Below are 16724 nucleotides of genomic sequence, written 5' to 3'. Positions count from 1 at the left end.
GAGACAGAGGCAGAGCTGGCTTCATGGGCATATGACCTGTGCAGATGCATAGGGTCTCATGATTAGAAAAGCCTTGACTTTGGTTTCATGCTCTACTGTTGCTATCTTGAAATTATTGATAGATTTTTTTAAAAGAATGGTCCCTGTGTCATTTAAGAAACAAAATATATCTCTGTGTGTCTCTCATGAATTAATAAATATAATCTTAAAAAAAGAAAATCATTAAGAAACAAAATAGATGAACATAGGGAGGGAAGGAAAAATAAAATAAGATAAAAACAGAGAGGGAGGCAAACTACAAGAGCTCTTAACTATAGAGAACAGACGAAGGGTTGCTAGGGGAAGGTGAAAGGGGATGGGTTAAATATGATGGGCATTAAGGAGGGCACTTGTGATGAGCACCAGGTGTTATATGTAAGTGATGAATCACTACATTCTACTCATGAAGCCAATACTACACTATATGTTAACTAACTTGAATTTATTTATTTATTTTTTAATTTTATTTTTTAAATGTATTTTAACTAACTTGAATTTAAATAAAAACCTGGGGGAAAGATAAAACTGCTTTAAAAAGTTTTTCTAAAAAAGAATGGTCCCTGTGTTTTCATTTTGTATTGAGCCCCAAAATTATGTAGTTAATCCTGAATGGAACAGTGAGCAATATAGGGACTGTCCCTGCTTTCAAGGACTTGTCAGGATACCTGCTGGTAGACAGCCAGCACCAGTTCCACATATAAAAACATAACATTAAGCCCTCTGGATGTCAAATCTAAGATTAGCTGGTGGAGAGTGTGATTCTAATGTATCACGGACAGGTTTAGAGTTTCTCATCTCATCTTCTACCATAGCTTTCTACTTGTTCATGTCAAGCTTCGGTTCTAAATTTCTGAGCAGCATCTCCCAGGACACAATCAGAATTTGCTATTTAAAAAAGTTTTAAGGGCAGCCCAGGTAGCTCAGCGGTTTAGTGCCGCCTTCAGCCCAGGGCCAGATCCTGGAGACCCGGGATTGAGTCCCATGTCTGGCTCCCTGCACGGAGCCTGCTTCTCCCTCTGCCTGTGTCTCTGCCTCTCTCTCAGTCTCTCTCTCTCTCTCTCTCTCTTTCTCTGTCTCTCATGAATAAATAAAATCTTAAAAAAAAATTAAAAAGTTTTAAAGGTTAATGGCTGTCATCAGCTCTCTCTCTCTCTCTAAAATTGATTCCAGCATTTAGGGGCATAGGGAACCCAGAATCATTGCAACAAGAGCAATATTTTGATAAAAAAATATGCTTCCTATCCAGTCTTGGACATCTCTTTCAGAGAACAATAATTGTGTGATGTTTATTTTCTGGGAAAAGGCTTTTCATCTGTACCTCTTTCTAAAGAATTATCTTCTCAATGTTTTCGTCATGGTGGCATGACAAATTATATGAATGAGATCTGGCTCCTTAAATCTGCCTGGCTTTCAATCAATCTAATTTAGAGCAAGCATACAAAATAATTTTTTTTTCAAATCCATATTACTTTTGAAAGGAATAAACTCAGAACTGAAGTGGTTGGTGGAAGTTTAATACAGTTCAATTAAGGATTTGTACCCCAAAGTACAAATTGTTGCCTTTAGTTCCATTTCTAGATTAGTCACACTAGATATATAGCCACTTTTAACAGCATTGTACTATTACCAGTGACTTTAATTACTGTTTGGTAACCTTATCTACTTACACCAATGTTAATTAAATCCATCTCGGGGCCAGGGGGAGGGAAATCATGAGGGAGTTGTCCCAACATATGTTGATTGAAAAAAAGAATTCATAATCTTTACTGTGGCTAATTTTCTCAGACCCTTCTTTCCTGAGGACAGAAGGAGTTGATCACACCATTAATTCTTTAAAAAAAAAAAAAAAAAAAAAAGAACTTATTTTCCCTGTCTGTGTTCGTGCCTCCTGTTGAAATCAGCTGACTGCCCAAAGGAGACCATCTCTTTATCCTTTCATGATATTGTCATTGCCTGGGTGTTCTAATGCATCTTCAAATTCCAATTTGTGCTCAGAACCAATGGGGAAAGTTTGACAGAAATTCCATGAAACAGAGGAGCTTTCCTGATGCCAAGGATTTATGATACGGGTGGCCTCACCCATCGAATCAAGTGTGCCATTACCCTCACTCCCATGAACCTGTCTTTCAGCACGATCCACGACAGCAAGAAGACAAAAGCTTTGTTACAACAGAACAGAGCAGAGACATCCGTGGCTGTCAGCTTCTTTAAAGCCAGTAAATACAGGTAATTAGTCAAAGTCCATAGAATAGAAAAGGGAGCAGTTCTTTTAAGAAAGAGCTTCAACGTCAGACCATCTTCTCCAAAAATCCGACTGCATTCCCTAAGAAAGAAAAAGAGGTAATTGTCAGGTACTAATTGTGACACATTTTGGGTTGTCTAACTCTTGACAGCCACTTTTCTGGCAAGAACACAAACATTCAACATTCATTGTTCATCTGTGGAACTATTGAACCCAGGCCTCCCACCTACGGGCCACAGCAGGGGCAGAGTTCCATGGAAATGAGCCCACATCTCCCCAGGAGCAGAGTGAGGCCCTTTCCTACCTCTCAAGATGGCTGAAGCAGCCATGCTGCTGCTGCTAAACATTCTTAGATAAGCTGGGAGAAATAAGAAATGAGTAGTTTCTTGGATTACTAGCTATTAGAAGAGAGAGAAGATTCTTTCCCAATGGGCGAATACAATAGGTCTGTGACAGTGTGAACAGGTAGAGACAACTTGCAGCCTCCCGTCCCATGGAAAGCCACCCAGTTTGCGAATTCTATTTTTCTTAAGGGACAAGGCCTCTTTTTAATGTATCTGTCCAGGTGACTAACTGGTTTTTCCTCTAGCATTTTTAAGACAGAGAAAATGAAGAAAGCTGCTGTGATGACCACAAAATGGTAAAATAAATAAAAATCAAACTCAACTTGTGTTTATATACACACATTTGGCTGTCTTGGAGGAATTATCTGAATTTATTGTGTAAAAATAATCAGTTCAGTTAAATGTTTGATGTGTATGATTTCTGACTAAATTGATTATTTAGCCCAAGGGACCATTTTAATCAAAATATTCAAATTAGCAATACAGACAGGCAGTAATGATATGATAGAATCATTAGTGTTTATTTGACTATGGATTGAAAGCAGGCTCGCTGTTGGGATAACTCAGCTTTATTTTTTCCACACAGTTGTTTATCCAAACATTTACTGGGTAACTATTATGTGCCAGGCAGTGTATTTTCAAGAGTAGTATAAGTATCTTGTTCAAAGCAACAAGTTGGGACGCCTGGGTGGCTCAGTGGTTGAGCGTCTGCCTTCAGCTCAGGGTGTGATCCTGGAGACCCAGGATCAAGTCCCACATCCGGCTCCCTGCAGGGAGCCTGCTTTTCCCTCTGCCTGTGTCCCTGCCTCTCTCTGTGTGTCTCTCATGAATAAGTAAATAAAATCTTAAAAAAAAAAAAAGCAACATGTTACTAATGTTTGCATGGTTATAATGAAATCTATGTGATTCTTGTAGATACTAACACTGGTTTCTCTTCCAGCTTTTTCTGAAGAGAAACAATTGTGCTTCCAAGTATTACAAACCAAAGTGATCTCTGGCCAATGTCTGTCCCACACGTATGAAGCAGCTTACCCCACAGGAGGGCCACATAGAGGGAAGGAGTGAGTGACAAAGTGGTGAGGCTCTAAGCACAGGAGTATGGCCTTCAATGTCAAGTCTCAGGGTAAACATTGTTTCCAGGCAGCTGAGAATGCTGGGAATTGTAGGCCAGTGAATCCAGGGAGATTAAAAATGCACATTGAGATGGGATGAGCACTGGGTGTTATACTATATGTTGGCAAGTTTAATTTAAATAAAATATTTTTTAAAATACTGCACACACAGAAACCTGTGTCATAGTTTTACTTTTTGGGTGGGAGACAACTTAAAATGAGAGGATTTTTGTAAAATAAAAATGTGATTTCTCAAAGGTAAATTTTAACTTGAAAGACAAAACTTCAAGGAAGGGGTGAAATAACTTAAAAACAAAGTCTTCTGTAAAGTAAACAGGAATCAACACTCCCTGTGTGAGCACATGCTCACACACCTGGGAATTGGATGGCATATCTCAAGGCCTGCAGCCATGGAGATACACTGAATCAGAGCCACATACAGACCAAGCAGCAGTTTGCACAGGACATCCTGGCACGAGTTTTATATTCTGCTCATTCTCACAAAGGGATCTGCTCTGTGAGAAAGTCTGCCAAGGAGAGCTGGAGCTGAGAGTCCTGGGCTCATCCTGACATCTACCAGCACTAAATGGTGCTTTGAAATACACATTTATGAAGAACCACAACAAACCCATTTCTGATGAAAGGATTTCTTTTCATAGCCCTGGCCCTGGCCCACCTTCCTTCCCAGAGGCCACCATCACACTGAGTTGAGTGCTCTCAAGCAAAGACTTTGAATGCAAGAGAGCGCACATTCTGACCCCACAGGGAGGCACAGCAACAGGGACAGCCCCCCTCCCCCAGGGGGGCAGAGACTGCTCTTTTCACCTGGCTTATCCTGTCCCCCTGGTGTGGGCTTCCTTATCGTTTCCCTCTTTTTCCCTTCTCTTACTGCCAACCTTCTCTCCATTTGTCACTGCTATAATCAGTCGGACTTAAAAACGCTCTCCACTCAAATGCCAGGTCACCTGTACAGGACCTTATGCTATTTTAGCATTAAGCACTAAGAAATGTGAAGATTCAAAAAAAGAAAGGATTTCTATAGAAAAGCAGGTAACAGTGGGTCTCTCTTTGGGATGATGAGATCAGAATTTCTAGGCAAGAGGCACTGACAGGTGGCAAAGCTTGGCCTAAAGCTTAGAAGCTGGGGGACACTAATAATTTAATTGTGCTCAACATAAGGATGCTTGGCTGGCTCAGTCATTTAAGGGTCTGACTCTTGATTTTGGCCCAGGTTATCATCTCATGAGTGTGAGATTGAGACTCACATCAGGCTTCACACTCAGCCAGGAGTTTTCTTGAGATTCTCTCACTCTCCCGTTTTCTCTCTCTTTCTCTCTGCTCCTCCCCCTACTCATGAGCTCTCTCTTTCTCTCTCTAAAATAAAATAAATAAATCCTTAATTATGCTCAACATTGTTGCAGTACCTACTCACTACTGAACGCCATCCATATGTCAGATGACATCTTAAGCACATTTCATAGGTACCTGACATAGATGAATTTATCTTTGGCTCTAGTTTCATGCTTTCTAGAGATTCTTTTCCTTGTCAAAAGTGTGGTTTATAAATTTTTTATTAAATTTCAAATTCATGTGATGCAATTAAATTCTCTTGATTGTAAAACTATTTGCAAATGAACAATCCCTACAATATAAATTTGATACATTATTGAAAATTCTTTTGATGTTAGTGGTAAGAAAACAACGGAAAATGCTTTCATACCATTCAAGAGAAAAGAAGACAATAGTCAGAGGGTCTGGTGATATGGGACAGATTCTATTTCCAGTCTTAAACACTAACTCTATTTTCCCCTTGTTCTACCATGAGAGCTTCCAGAAGTACCTTTTTGGCAGATGGTGTTAATGGGTCTACAAGGAAAAAAGATCAAGCATCTTAGAATTTTCTGGCAATGTTTACCTCTCCTATGGAGGAGGCCTCTGGAGAATATTCCCCTCAAAGACAATGTTTTCTACTTGACAGTAAAAGCTCTTTGATTCGGTTTCAGAAATGGTCTTCACCCAACCTGCACTAACAGGTGGAGGTGTATTGTCAAATCAACAGGTTTCACTAAATTCAGAGTTAGTCAGACATAAGAGATGTGGTGAAGATGAAGTTGATTCCCAAAACAACATTACTGTCAGCAGCAGCTTCTTGTTGTAAATGTGTTATCTTAAATAAAACCTAGTTGCTTGCTTTGAGGTGTTCTGAGGTACTACATCCCACACTAAACTCTTGTTTTTATCAGCATGTGTGTCTAAACCACAGGAGCATTGGAGTAGAACATACATGCTATGGATAAACTATTTTCAAACAGCAAAATTTTAGTCTGATACCCATGTCCCCTGTAATAGCTTATTAAACCTGGTTATTAAAAAAGTCATGCACCAATATCATGTCTTTTTTTTTTTTTTTTTTGTATTTTGAATCAAATACAAAGTATCTTTAGTGGGGCTCCTGGGTGGCTCAGTCAGTTAAGCCTTGGCTCAGGTCATGATCCCAGGGTCCTGGAATTGAGCCCCGTATCGGTGTCCCTGCTCAGTGGGGCATCTGCTTCTCCCTCTGCCCCTCCTCCCCACTCATGCCTCTTACTCTGAAATAAATAAATAAAATCTAAAAAAAAAAAAAACCCAAATCAAACCCAAAGTATCTTTAGCAATCACAGACCTTTTTCATGAAACCAGATCATTTTATGCACTTAGTACTGCAACATCCAAAATATTAAGCATATGTTTTTGTAACAATTAATCATATTAATACATGTTTTTTTCTGGGCTTGAGACACCAAGGTATTCTTTTAAAACACGACTTTCAGAGATAATCCTGGATTTAGATCTGGATCCTGTTAATAAGCCTTATGGCTTATTCCTTTCCTCCAAACCAGAACATATTTATTATTTTTATATAGGTTTTGTTTAATTTTAATTGAATAATAATGGACACAATAGAAAATCAGCTAACAGTGTGACTTTTTCTCAAGCACTTCCAAGCTGGTGATAGAAAGTGGAAGTTGAAAATACACCTTTTACAGTTTGTTAAGTTTTTAAGAATAGGCTGATAATGCATTTCTTTTCATGTTCATAGCTGGTGAACCAACAGCGAAGGCCCCATGTGCTCCTAGCCAGCAAAGAAAGGCATCTTCTAAACCTCAGGGCTAGGGTGCCTGCGTGCCTCAGTCGGTTGAGCATCTGACTCTTGGTTTCAGCTCAGGTCATGAGATTGAGTCACCAGTCAGGGTCCCCATGTCAGGCTCCCGGCTCAGTGGGGAGTCTACTTGAATTCTCTCTCCCTTAGTCCCTCCCCCCACTTTCTGTCTCTCTCTAATAATAAATAAATAAATAATCTTTAAACCATCAGGGCCAAACTTCCCTTTTCATGAAACCAGATCATTTTACCCATTTGGGCACCACACATCCAAAATATTGAGCATATGTTTTTGTAACAATTAATCTTATTAATACATGTTTTTTTCTGGGCTTGAGACACCGGGGTGTTCTTTTAAAACATGAATTTCAGAGATAATTCTGGGTTTAGACCTGGATGCTGTTATTTAGACCTGTGTGACCTTGGACAAGTCATTCAACCTTTCTAAACTTGTTTCCTCTTTTGTTAAAATGGGGATAGTGACACCACCTTAAAGGTACATGTTACCACCAATGGTGATTAATCAATATAAGATCTACAAAAGCAACATCACAGAGCCTGGCATGTGGTAGACATACAATAATTTTTTTTAGGAGGAGGACTGATTCTGTTTCCTAGACCTCATGTATTCATTACCAAGCTTAGATCCTGGTTCTCCACACTCCCAAAGTCAACTCAGTTCATATTCTACAGAGATGAAATTACGCATATTTTCATGAAATTATTTTAAAACATCTTGTATTAGCCATTTAACACGAAACAAACCTACCTGAATTTTTTCATTGGAGATTGCTTTTCTTGAGCAGTGGCCAGATGACCAGAATAATAGACTGGGAAAAACATAATGTTCCAGTTTGTTGAAAACCAAGTCATGAAAAATGGACAGTAGAAGTTCTTGTAAGTAATTTTTACAATCTGTGTGGTTCCAACCCAAGACGATGACACTGACAAGATGATCAAGAGTCCCCAGACAGCCTTCAGAACCATGGACGTGCAGGACCGGCAGCGAGCCTTGATTCTGTTTTCTTGGCTGCTGTTCTCAGGATGAGTCTGTGTTCCATCATCCCCTGAAAACAGGAAAGGAATACAAATGTGTGGAAATCAGGTTATAGGACAGCAACCAAAGAGGCAGACAGAAGAATCACCTGTGTTTTTCTTTTTTACCATCATTTAAAGAGATTAATGACTCTGGCTCATTTTCTCTTCTGAATCTTTGCTCTGTGGGGTATGGTATGTATCTTGACCCCCATCCATTGTCAACACCATGACAATGCTCATGAACTTGGTGGATGCTATGCTGTCCTTCCATGCACCCAACCACTTCCTTATAAAAGCATAACATATTTCAGCTCCCAAAGACTGTGACCTTTGTCACATGACCTGCTTTGTCTAATCAAACATGAAGAGATAGATGTGAGGTAGGCTACCTCCTGGGAGAAGCTTTAAGAGGCATCAGAAGGTCTCACTAAACTCTCTTGCTCTTCTCTGTTCCTAGAATGGAAAATGCCAAATAGCAGCTGCCCTTTCAGCCTCTGTAGGAGAAAGAGCAGAACCCAGCCAAAGTAGCCCTGTATCTGCCAACATGAAAAGTAAGTGAAAAATAAGTATTTGTTTTCATACTCCACTAAGGTGTTTTTGTCCCCCCCTTAAACTGCAGCAAAGCTGTCTATTAAATTGAAAAGCAATGTGTCCCAAGAACAGGGCAAATCTTGACTACACAAAGTCATTTCCCACCTCAGAACAAATTACAATTTAATGTATTTCAGGGAGCACAATGAGTTCTGCTTTGTAGTTTCACATTTACTAAGAAAATTTAGTAGCATGTATTTTACATTAAAATAGTCAAAACTCTCTGAAAGTGACAATCATGAAGGCCTTCTCTCCTGATAGAGAAAACAAGTTCAACACAAAAAAATGTATGCACTGTCAGAAGGTTAAAAGGAAGCAGAGATCACCCTGAGTCCCCAAGCTGAGATCCCACGTGTTAGAATCCTGAGGGAAGGGAGGCTGAATTGTCTGCAAGTTCTCTCTTGTCTTGAGGCACCTCCTCTGAATACAAGGTTTGTCCTAGTGGTTAAGAAAGTGGTGTAGTCCACAGGTTTTAAGTGATACTGGATGGGTTTCTCACTTTATCTCTCCAAAACCTACTGTCTCTCTCCTGCTGACTGTGGTCCTATTGCTTAGTGAGTCAGGCATGATTGCCCCACTGGGGTAAAAACTTTCACCCAACTAAGGCTCTCTGATAAAATCATTTCAGGAGGGGTATAGCAAGCCTTGAAGGTGAATTTTGAACTGGGGGATATAAACCAAGTAATGACAAACAGAGCAATTACTGTATGACTTCCAAGTCTTTTAACAATACTGGATTCTTAAGCCTTGGCCTCTAGAAGATGAAAATTGGTATTCTTTTTTTCATGTATTCAACAAAATCCTATAAAGATGACCAGGAGCTAGTTAGCTAGTTGGGTCCTAAGGGTTCAAAGATGAAAGACCTGAGCTCATGGCCCAGTGGCAAGCCAGAAAACACATCTAATGTGTGATATAGGGCCAACTATGGCAGATTAAAGGCCATATGGGGGCAAAGGAGAATCACTGGTTAAGGGATGGGGTGGTAAATGATCAAGAGAAACTTCCATGATGCAGTGACATTGACATGAGTCTGGAAGTGTGAGCCAGCTAGCTCCCTTTACTGTGTATAGATAATACCTGCTCTTGATAACAGTTATGCAAATCCTCTCTGTAACCATGTGGCTTGTGAAGAGAGTAGAGGGAAAAATATAAAATGAGTGAGAGGGTAGAACAAGAGACTCTTGTCTTAGGAAGCTGGGAAGCAGACATTAACCTACCCGGTGAAGTAGGTATTATCACTTCCATTCTACAGATGAAAAAACTGAAATCTGCATTAAAAGTTGTCCAAGGTTGAACCCAAGTTAGTATGACTCTAGTGTCCACATATTTTATTCTGAATACTCATTCTGTGCAGGTTTCAGGCTTGAGCTCTTCATTCAAGTGCTGGAAGTTTCAGAAATAGTTTGGAGAAAAAATTCTGTTTTCTGACAGGAATGGTAGTTTTGTATAAGGCTTAAGAAGAGTGATGCCTACCTACGAGAAAGGTTTGCTCTATGACACTTCAGATTACATTACTCTCAGGGACCATCTCATAAAGGAGGAATGATTCTATAAAGAATCTTGGTATCATATTAATTTGATATCTGCCTTCATTGTCACCTTCTTTGAAGACTGCTTGGTACCACCATCATACTATATACAGTACTCTGGGTGACACTGGTAGTCCCCTAGATCCCTCCATAGCATTGACCCATTCTTCTGCTAACTAGATTTAGTTGTTGCCAATTCTTTAATTTTACCATTTATCAATAACATAGATTGGGTTTCCAGAGCTCTTTTATTTTTCTGGTCACTTTAAATTCTCTATAGTCTGGCTTGGATTTATAGTTTTGTATATATCATTAAAACTGATATACTGGGTGTGGGGGGCACCTGGTTGAGCATCTGCCTTTGGCTCAGGTCCATCTGAGAGTCCTGGGATTAAGTCCTGCATCAGGCTCTCCCTGCAGGGAGCCTGCTTCTCCCTCTGCCTATGTCTCTGCCTCTCTGTGTATTTTTCATGAATAAATAAATAAAATCTTTTTAAAAAAAAACCCTGATATACCAGGAAGTCCACCCATTACTATGAAACTTGATTAGAGCCATTAATGGTAGAGGCCACTGGAATCAACATGAGTGTAACAATTGTATGGCTCTGAGCTCATGTTTGATTCCAGTCTTAACGTCTTTATCCGTGAAACAGTGATAACATTTGTCTCATGGGATTCGTTTTGAAGCCAAGTACATAACATTCATGAAAGCATGGTGAACTGCTCTTAAGGTTATTCTCCTTTTCTCTTTTTTCTTCGGTGCCCTGGAATATCCCCAAGTGCCTTCTGAATCATTACAGAAAGAGTAAATTATGTCCCATGTGATCTTTAATGGTATAGCCTTCAGAGTTTGTAGTTTGCATATGATAGATATAGCAAGTCTTTATTAGCCAGTATATTTAATTAACTGGAACATTTGATTCCGCAGATAACTGGGATAATAGGAACATTACTGCAACTTATAAAAGCCAATTAAAACTTTCTGAAGATTTAAGATGTAATTTTTTTCATTTTGTAAAAAAGAACCTTGGCCTCAGGATTAACAGTTGCTGAGATACTATTTTAAGATGTCACTTTTTGAAAAAGATTTTTTCTTTTTTTTAAGATTTTATTTATTTATTTGAGGGAGAGCATATGCATACGTGAATGGGAAAGCATGAGCAGGGGTGAGGGGCAAAAGGAGAAGGAAAAGCAGACTCCTTGCTAAACAGGAAGCCCTAATACAATTCAAGGCTCAATCCCAGGATGCTGGGATCATGAACTGAGCTGCTAAGCCACTCAGGCACCCTGAAAAATGTTTTTTTTTTTTTTTTTTTTTTTTTTTTTGTGATAGTCACAGAGAGAGAGAGAGGCAGAGACATAGGCAGAGGGAGAAGCAGGCTCCATGCACCGGGAGCCCGACGTGGGATTCGATCCTGGGACTCCAGGATCACGCCCTGGGCCAAAGGCAGGCGCTAAACCACTGCACCACCCAGGGATCCCTGTTTTTTTCTTTTTAAAAAATCTTTTCTCACATTAGTAGAGCCCTAGAAGACGCTTTCCTGTTTTCTGTATACCCTTTCTTACTGCCTCTCATCCATAACTAAGTGCCCTGAATTCCATTCTCTTCTGTTTTTTTTTTTAAAGATTTTATTTATTTATTCATGAGAGACACAGACACAGAGAGAGAGAGAGAGAGAGGCAGAGACACATGCAGAGGGAGAAGCAGGCTCCATGCAGGGAGCCTGACGTGGGACTTGATCCTGGGTCTCCAGGATCACACCCTGGGCTGAAGGCAGCGCTAAACCACTGAGCCACCCGGGCTGCCCTTCTGTTTGTTTTTTAAGCCAGTTTTCTCAAAGCTCCATTTTATTTTCAACTGACCATTTATTTTGGATGGAGTGTTTTGCTGTTTTATTATTGTTCTTAAGGATGTAAGAGATTTTAGTATGTTACCCATCAAGCTGAAGGAATGAGTGGAAGGAGAGACTGAAAAAGCAGGTGGCAAAGATGGAGAGGAGGTGATCACAGACATAGCAAAAAGAGCTGACACTGGAAAGGTAGGACCGTGCATGTTAAAGTTGGCCCCCAAATCTGGTATTTGGCAAACAGAAGAACAGAGACATTGAGGCTCAGAGGAAAGCATCTGTTTCACTCTCTTCAGAAATAGAAGTGTGGCCATGTGACAAGAGGAAGTGAGTATGAACTGGGAACTAAGGCACATTCTCTGAGGAAGGCAGGAAGAGGTCCACCACCAGGGAGGACAGTGTGGGCAGCAGCTTAGGGGACTCAGCTTCATTTGAAAATGATCAATTTGCTGGGAAATCCCTGGATCAAGTTATGAGATTTATCAAGCAATTCCAGTAACCCAAGTGGCCTGGGAGTTGGTGTGTGCAGCCAAGCGGATGTGAGGAAAGGCTAGAGGTCTGGGCTGGTCAGGAAATGCTGAGTGGGGAGGATGAAGTGTCCTGAAAAAGGTGTTAACAGTGGGAAACTAGACGGGTTCCAAGGACTGCCAGTCCTGATGAGCACAAAAGCAGAGTCTGTGATTTTATTGCTGTTTTCCTTCTTCTTGGAAGGGAGTGCACTACGACGGAATCCCAGGGTTGAGATCAAGATGCTCTTCAAAGTGAGAAAACCAGTTCCCTTGTAAACTTAATTGGGTGTCACTGTTTAAATCACATGGTAAGCCCTCAATGAGTCTTTGCTATTCCGTTTCTCTGCTACCTGGCACAGCACTAACAGATCATATCTATACCTTCCCCTTCTTCCTTCTCCTCCCACCTGATAAACCTTCCCCACATCACCCCTAAGAGTCCAGGTACTGCCTCTGCGTTCTGGGCCAATGGTGCCATCTTTCATGGCCAGTTAGAAGGTTACCTGGTGAACAGTTATTTAAGAGGTCATCAGCGTACCTGATCTGTTCTGCCTTTCAACTCTGTGTCCGCAAACTCCAGAAGATCCTCGGCTCTGAAGTTCAAGAATAGGAGCAGAAGAATCTTCGGTGACAGAAAGAGGGGACAGTTGTCTACTGATGCCACTGTGTGAACTGGGGCAGTTGGCTCCTGGTTTACATCGAGTAACTGATGATCTGGAGGTACCTGGGAAGGAAGAGTTCACACCAGTTTGAGAACTTTCCAGAGGGAAAACTAGAAACAGATTTTTAAAAAGATTTTATTTATTTATTTATTTGAGAGAGAGAGAGAGAGAGAGAGAAAGAGAGAGAGAGAGACAGAGAGAGAATGAGCAGGAGCGAGGGGCAAGGGAGAGGAGGGAGAAGCAGACTCCCAGCTGAGCAGGGAGCCCCATGCAGGGCTCTATCCCAGGACCCTGGGATCATGACCTGAACCAAAAGCAGATGTTTAATTGACTGAACACCCCCCCCAGGCGCCCCCGAACTGTAAACAGATTTTAAATGCTTTGGAAGTAAAATACATGGCAGTAGCCATAACAGTCCCGAGGACATTCACTGAGCTCAATTTTATTTATTTATTTATTTTTTCAATTTTAATCTTATAAAAGGGGCTCCTAAAAACAAAATTCCATCTTGGCAAGGTCAGTGTCCCTAAAATAAAGGGTCTTTTAGATAAATCTGTCAAAATAAAAAATGAACTTGAGAAAGTGGTTTGGGTTGATACATCTGTTCTGAATTAGAACTGTTAACCCAGTGAAATAATTGACCTCAAGGGAAGGAAACTGTTCTGTTATGCTTGTGTCTTCCCTTTTCCTCCTAAGAGTGACTGTTGAATTCCTAACTGGTAAAAACTGCCAACAGGGTCTCCTGTGAAGTCCACTCTACACTTTTCCATCGGGTTGGTCATGAAAATCCAATTTGGTGGTGTCTCCTCAATCACCTCTGGCTTCTATCCACTCTTACAGAGGAAAACCTAGCCTTTAGGATCCTCCACAGGCTAAGCCCCTCCTGATCGATCCATCCCCAGTGAGGATCGACTTCATGGGCCTACAACCAGGACAGCCACATAGGGCTCAGAGGGACCGCACAGCCCTCCCCTGTGACAGTCCACAGCTGCCATGTGGAAGTTCTTTTATCTTTTTTTTTTTTAAGATTTTATTTATGTATTCATGATAGTCACACAGAGAGAGAGAGAGAGAGATTGGCAGAGACATAGGCAGAGGGAGAAGCAGGCTCCATGCACCGGGAGCCCGACGTGGGATTCGATCCCGGGTCTCCAGGATCGCGCCCCGGGCCAAAGGCAGGCGCGAAACCGCTGCGCCACCCAGGGATCCCTCATTGCGTCTCTTTAGCTGCCTATGTTTATTCGCAGAGTGCACTTATTTTTCCTCGAAAGTTATGAGTTTCTCTATTTCCACTGATACAAGGGGAAGAGCAGAGGCTATTATCCTCTCTGGGTCACGGAGGCTATGTCTTGGTATGGTGCCGCTGAGATGCAGAGCACACAAAAGTAAGGAGCACACAAAATCTTGAAATAGCAATGACATCTTGGCTTTAGTTTGGTTTTGAATAATCACATAATGTACTGGATGAGTCATTACTTGAAGCAATCAAATCAGAACCTCAAGAAGCAGTGATGTCCAGAAAAAGAAAGGTTGAGTTCCTCAGCCATCATCTCCAATAAGAACCTAACAGTACAGCAGTGTAACTTGGCTGTGAATGTTAGTTCTGCAATCCGGGGCTCCCCATCTATGACAAAATGTATCTTGTTTTCTTTTCTTTCTTTTTCTTTTTTTTTTTTCAGTCTTGGGAAAAACAAGTAGAGGTATATAAAGATGGACTTAGTTGTACCACATATTACTAAGTGTCTTAAGTTGATCCAATTAAAATGTATTATTTGATCTTGGATTTAAATTTTTTTTGAGATTTTATTTATTTGAGAGAGAGAGAGAGCACACACACATGAGCAGGAAAGTGGGGCAGAGGAAGAGGGAGAAGCAGGCCCCTCATTGAGCAGGTAGCTAGATGTGGGGCTTGATCTCTGGACCCCAGGATCATGACCTGAGCCAAAGGCAAATGTTTAATCACCTGAGTTACCCAGGCTCCCTTAATCTTGGATTTAAAAGAATAAAATATGTATAGCTACTCAAAAAACCAATAGAAGAATTACATATCGATTATTGTGCTTCAATTAATGCTGTGTTAATACTATTATTATAAAAGTGTCAAAAATAAGGTTCCTATTTTACATATCCAACATATTTACTGTGCCTTTCACAACTATGTTTCTAATTGAATATTTCAAATTCAATGAAAAGAGTCTAAAATTCAGTGAACTCTCTCTCATTTATTTATGCCCTTCGAGAGTGACTGACACTCAACTACTCCAAGTGTCATTTTTAATTTATCTTTCAAGTATTTTTCATAATTTATTTTACATAAGTTGTGCCTTCTCATTTTCTCTTATGTGAATATCAGTTTTCATTTTGTGATCATTAGCAATTATAGGTGGAAAGGAGGAAGTCCAAAAATAGTTTGGGAAGCTAGTTGAGAAAGGATTGAGATAAAACAATGGCCATAGTTACTAAGGAGTTGGTAAATCATGTGTAGCTGGGACTGTTGGATTTGTAAGCCAAGTTAGCGATTTCTCTTGCTTCCTCATTTTCACTGAAGCATTTTGTTCTGGCTTCTATACCTCCTGGTCCATATGTAATAAGGCTCAATACCCATTACCTGCTGTCAGTTGCCTCATACTGGTTGATTTATGGAAGAGACCCGAGAACAGTTGAGCCACTGGAGACTTTTAAATCATTGTCCTAAAAAGGCAAACTTTAAACTTCAGAGCCAAGCCCAGAGGCATATTCAGGGCATGGGCCATGAAACAGTCATCTCCAGTCCTGGAAAACACAAACACTGCCCCATGCTACATGGTCTTGTACCCTTCAATTAATATAAAGCCACCTCTGGCAAAAATAATATTCAGAACATCACCTGGGATGCAGTCAAGGATCATAAATAAATCATGTCTATTTTCTATGCCACAGTGACTGCCTAGGCATTGCAAATTCAGTTAGTGAACAGTGTTCAGACTTTAATAGGTAGTGAGAGTAAACTCTATTAGAAGTGATAGGTTGGAAGTCTCTCATTAGTCACACCAGACGGTCCCCCTCTCCCTTGTAAAGACATTTGCTCACCTGAGCCATGGGAGTAGAGCCATCTTATGCCATTTTTCATATTTGTCCAGGAACAAGAATATAATTTCTTCATTTGCATTGGGTAGGCTCTGCATGTTCCCCAAATCGATTTAACTCAACAAGTAGTTATTAAGCACCTATTCTAGGGCCGGTTTTGTGTCAGGACCGGGAGTTAGACAAATGAATACATGGTACATGCCTACATGGAGCTCTCAACAGTATTGGAGTCAGACTTATAACCAATTAACCATAATTTAATGTGAACTGGAGAGCAAGAAGAAAGGGAGTGATTCATTCTGCCTGGAGCAGGGAAGTCTCTCTAAGTGGCTACATCAAAGTTGGCTTTGAAGGATGAGCAGGACTTTGCTGGGCAGAGTTCTACACTGAGGAATAGGCCATAGGAGCAAATACCCTGCGGGGTAAACACCATGCTGTGAGACAATGGTAAAATGAGCAACTCTAAGATGCTGAATTCTGAGTACAAACAAGCATTGAAAATCCTTTGAGGAATGTTGCTCAGATTAAATGGTCCATAGAACATATTCAATAAATGTAGATTGTTATAACAAAAAATAAACAGGTAAACAAAAATGACCATTAGCA

The 16724-nt window shown here is 40.5% G+C and overlaps 1 protein-coding gene across 1 annotated transcript in view; it reads right to left on the bottom strand.

Annotated features, from left to right (window-relative positions):
• SLC35F4 (solute carrier family 35 member F4) overlaps positions 1-16271 on the bottom strand; it is a 32391-nt gene extending 16120 nt beyond the window's left edge. The window contains exons 1-4 of the mRNA XM_055303600.1: positions 16122-16271; positions 12929-13114; positions 7646-7943; positions 2143-2362 (exon numbers count right to left, since the gene is read on the bottom strand). Coding sequence (XP_055159575.1) covers positions 2143-2362; positions 7646-7943; positions 12929-13114; positions 16122-16200 — 783 coding nt within the window. The 5' untranslated portion in view covers positions 16201-16271. The remainder of the gene's footprint in view (positions 1-2142; positions 2363-7645; positions 7944-12928; positions 13115-16121) is intronic.
• Positions 16272-16724: the final 453 nt, after the last annotated feature.

This window comes from Nyctereutes procyonoides, unplaced genomic scaffold (assembly GCF_905146905.1).
Source record: "Nyctereutes procyonoides isolate TBG_1078 unplaced genomic scaffold, NYPRO_anot_genome, whole genome shotgun sequence".
Lineage (NCBI taxonomy): Eukaryota > Metazoa > Chordata > Mammalia > Carnivora > Canidae > Nyctereutes > Nyctereutes procyonoides.
Note: the sequence above shows the minus strand (reverse complement) of the source record. Positions and strands in the feature narration are given on the sequence as shown.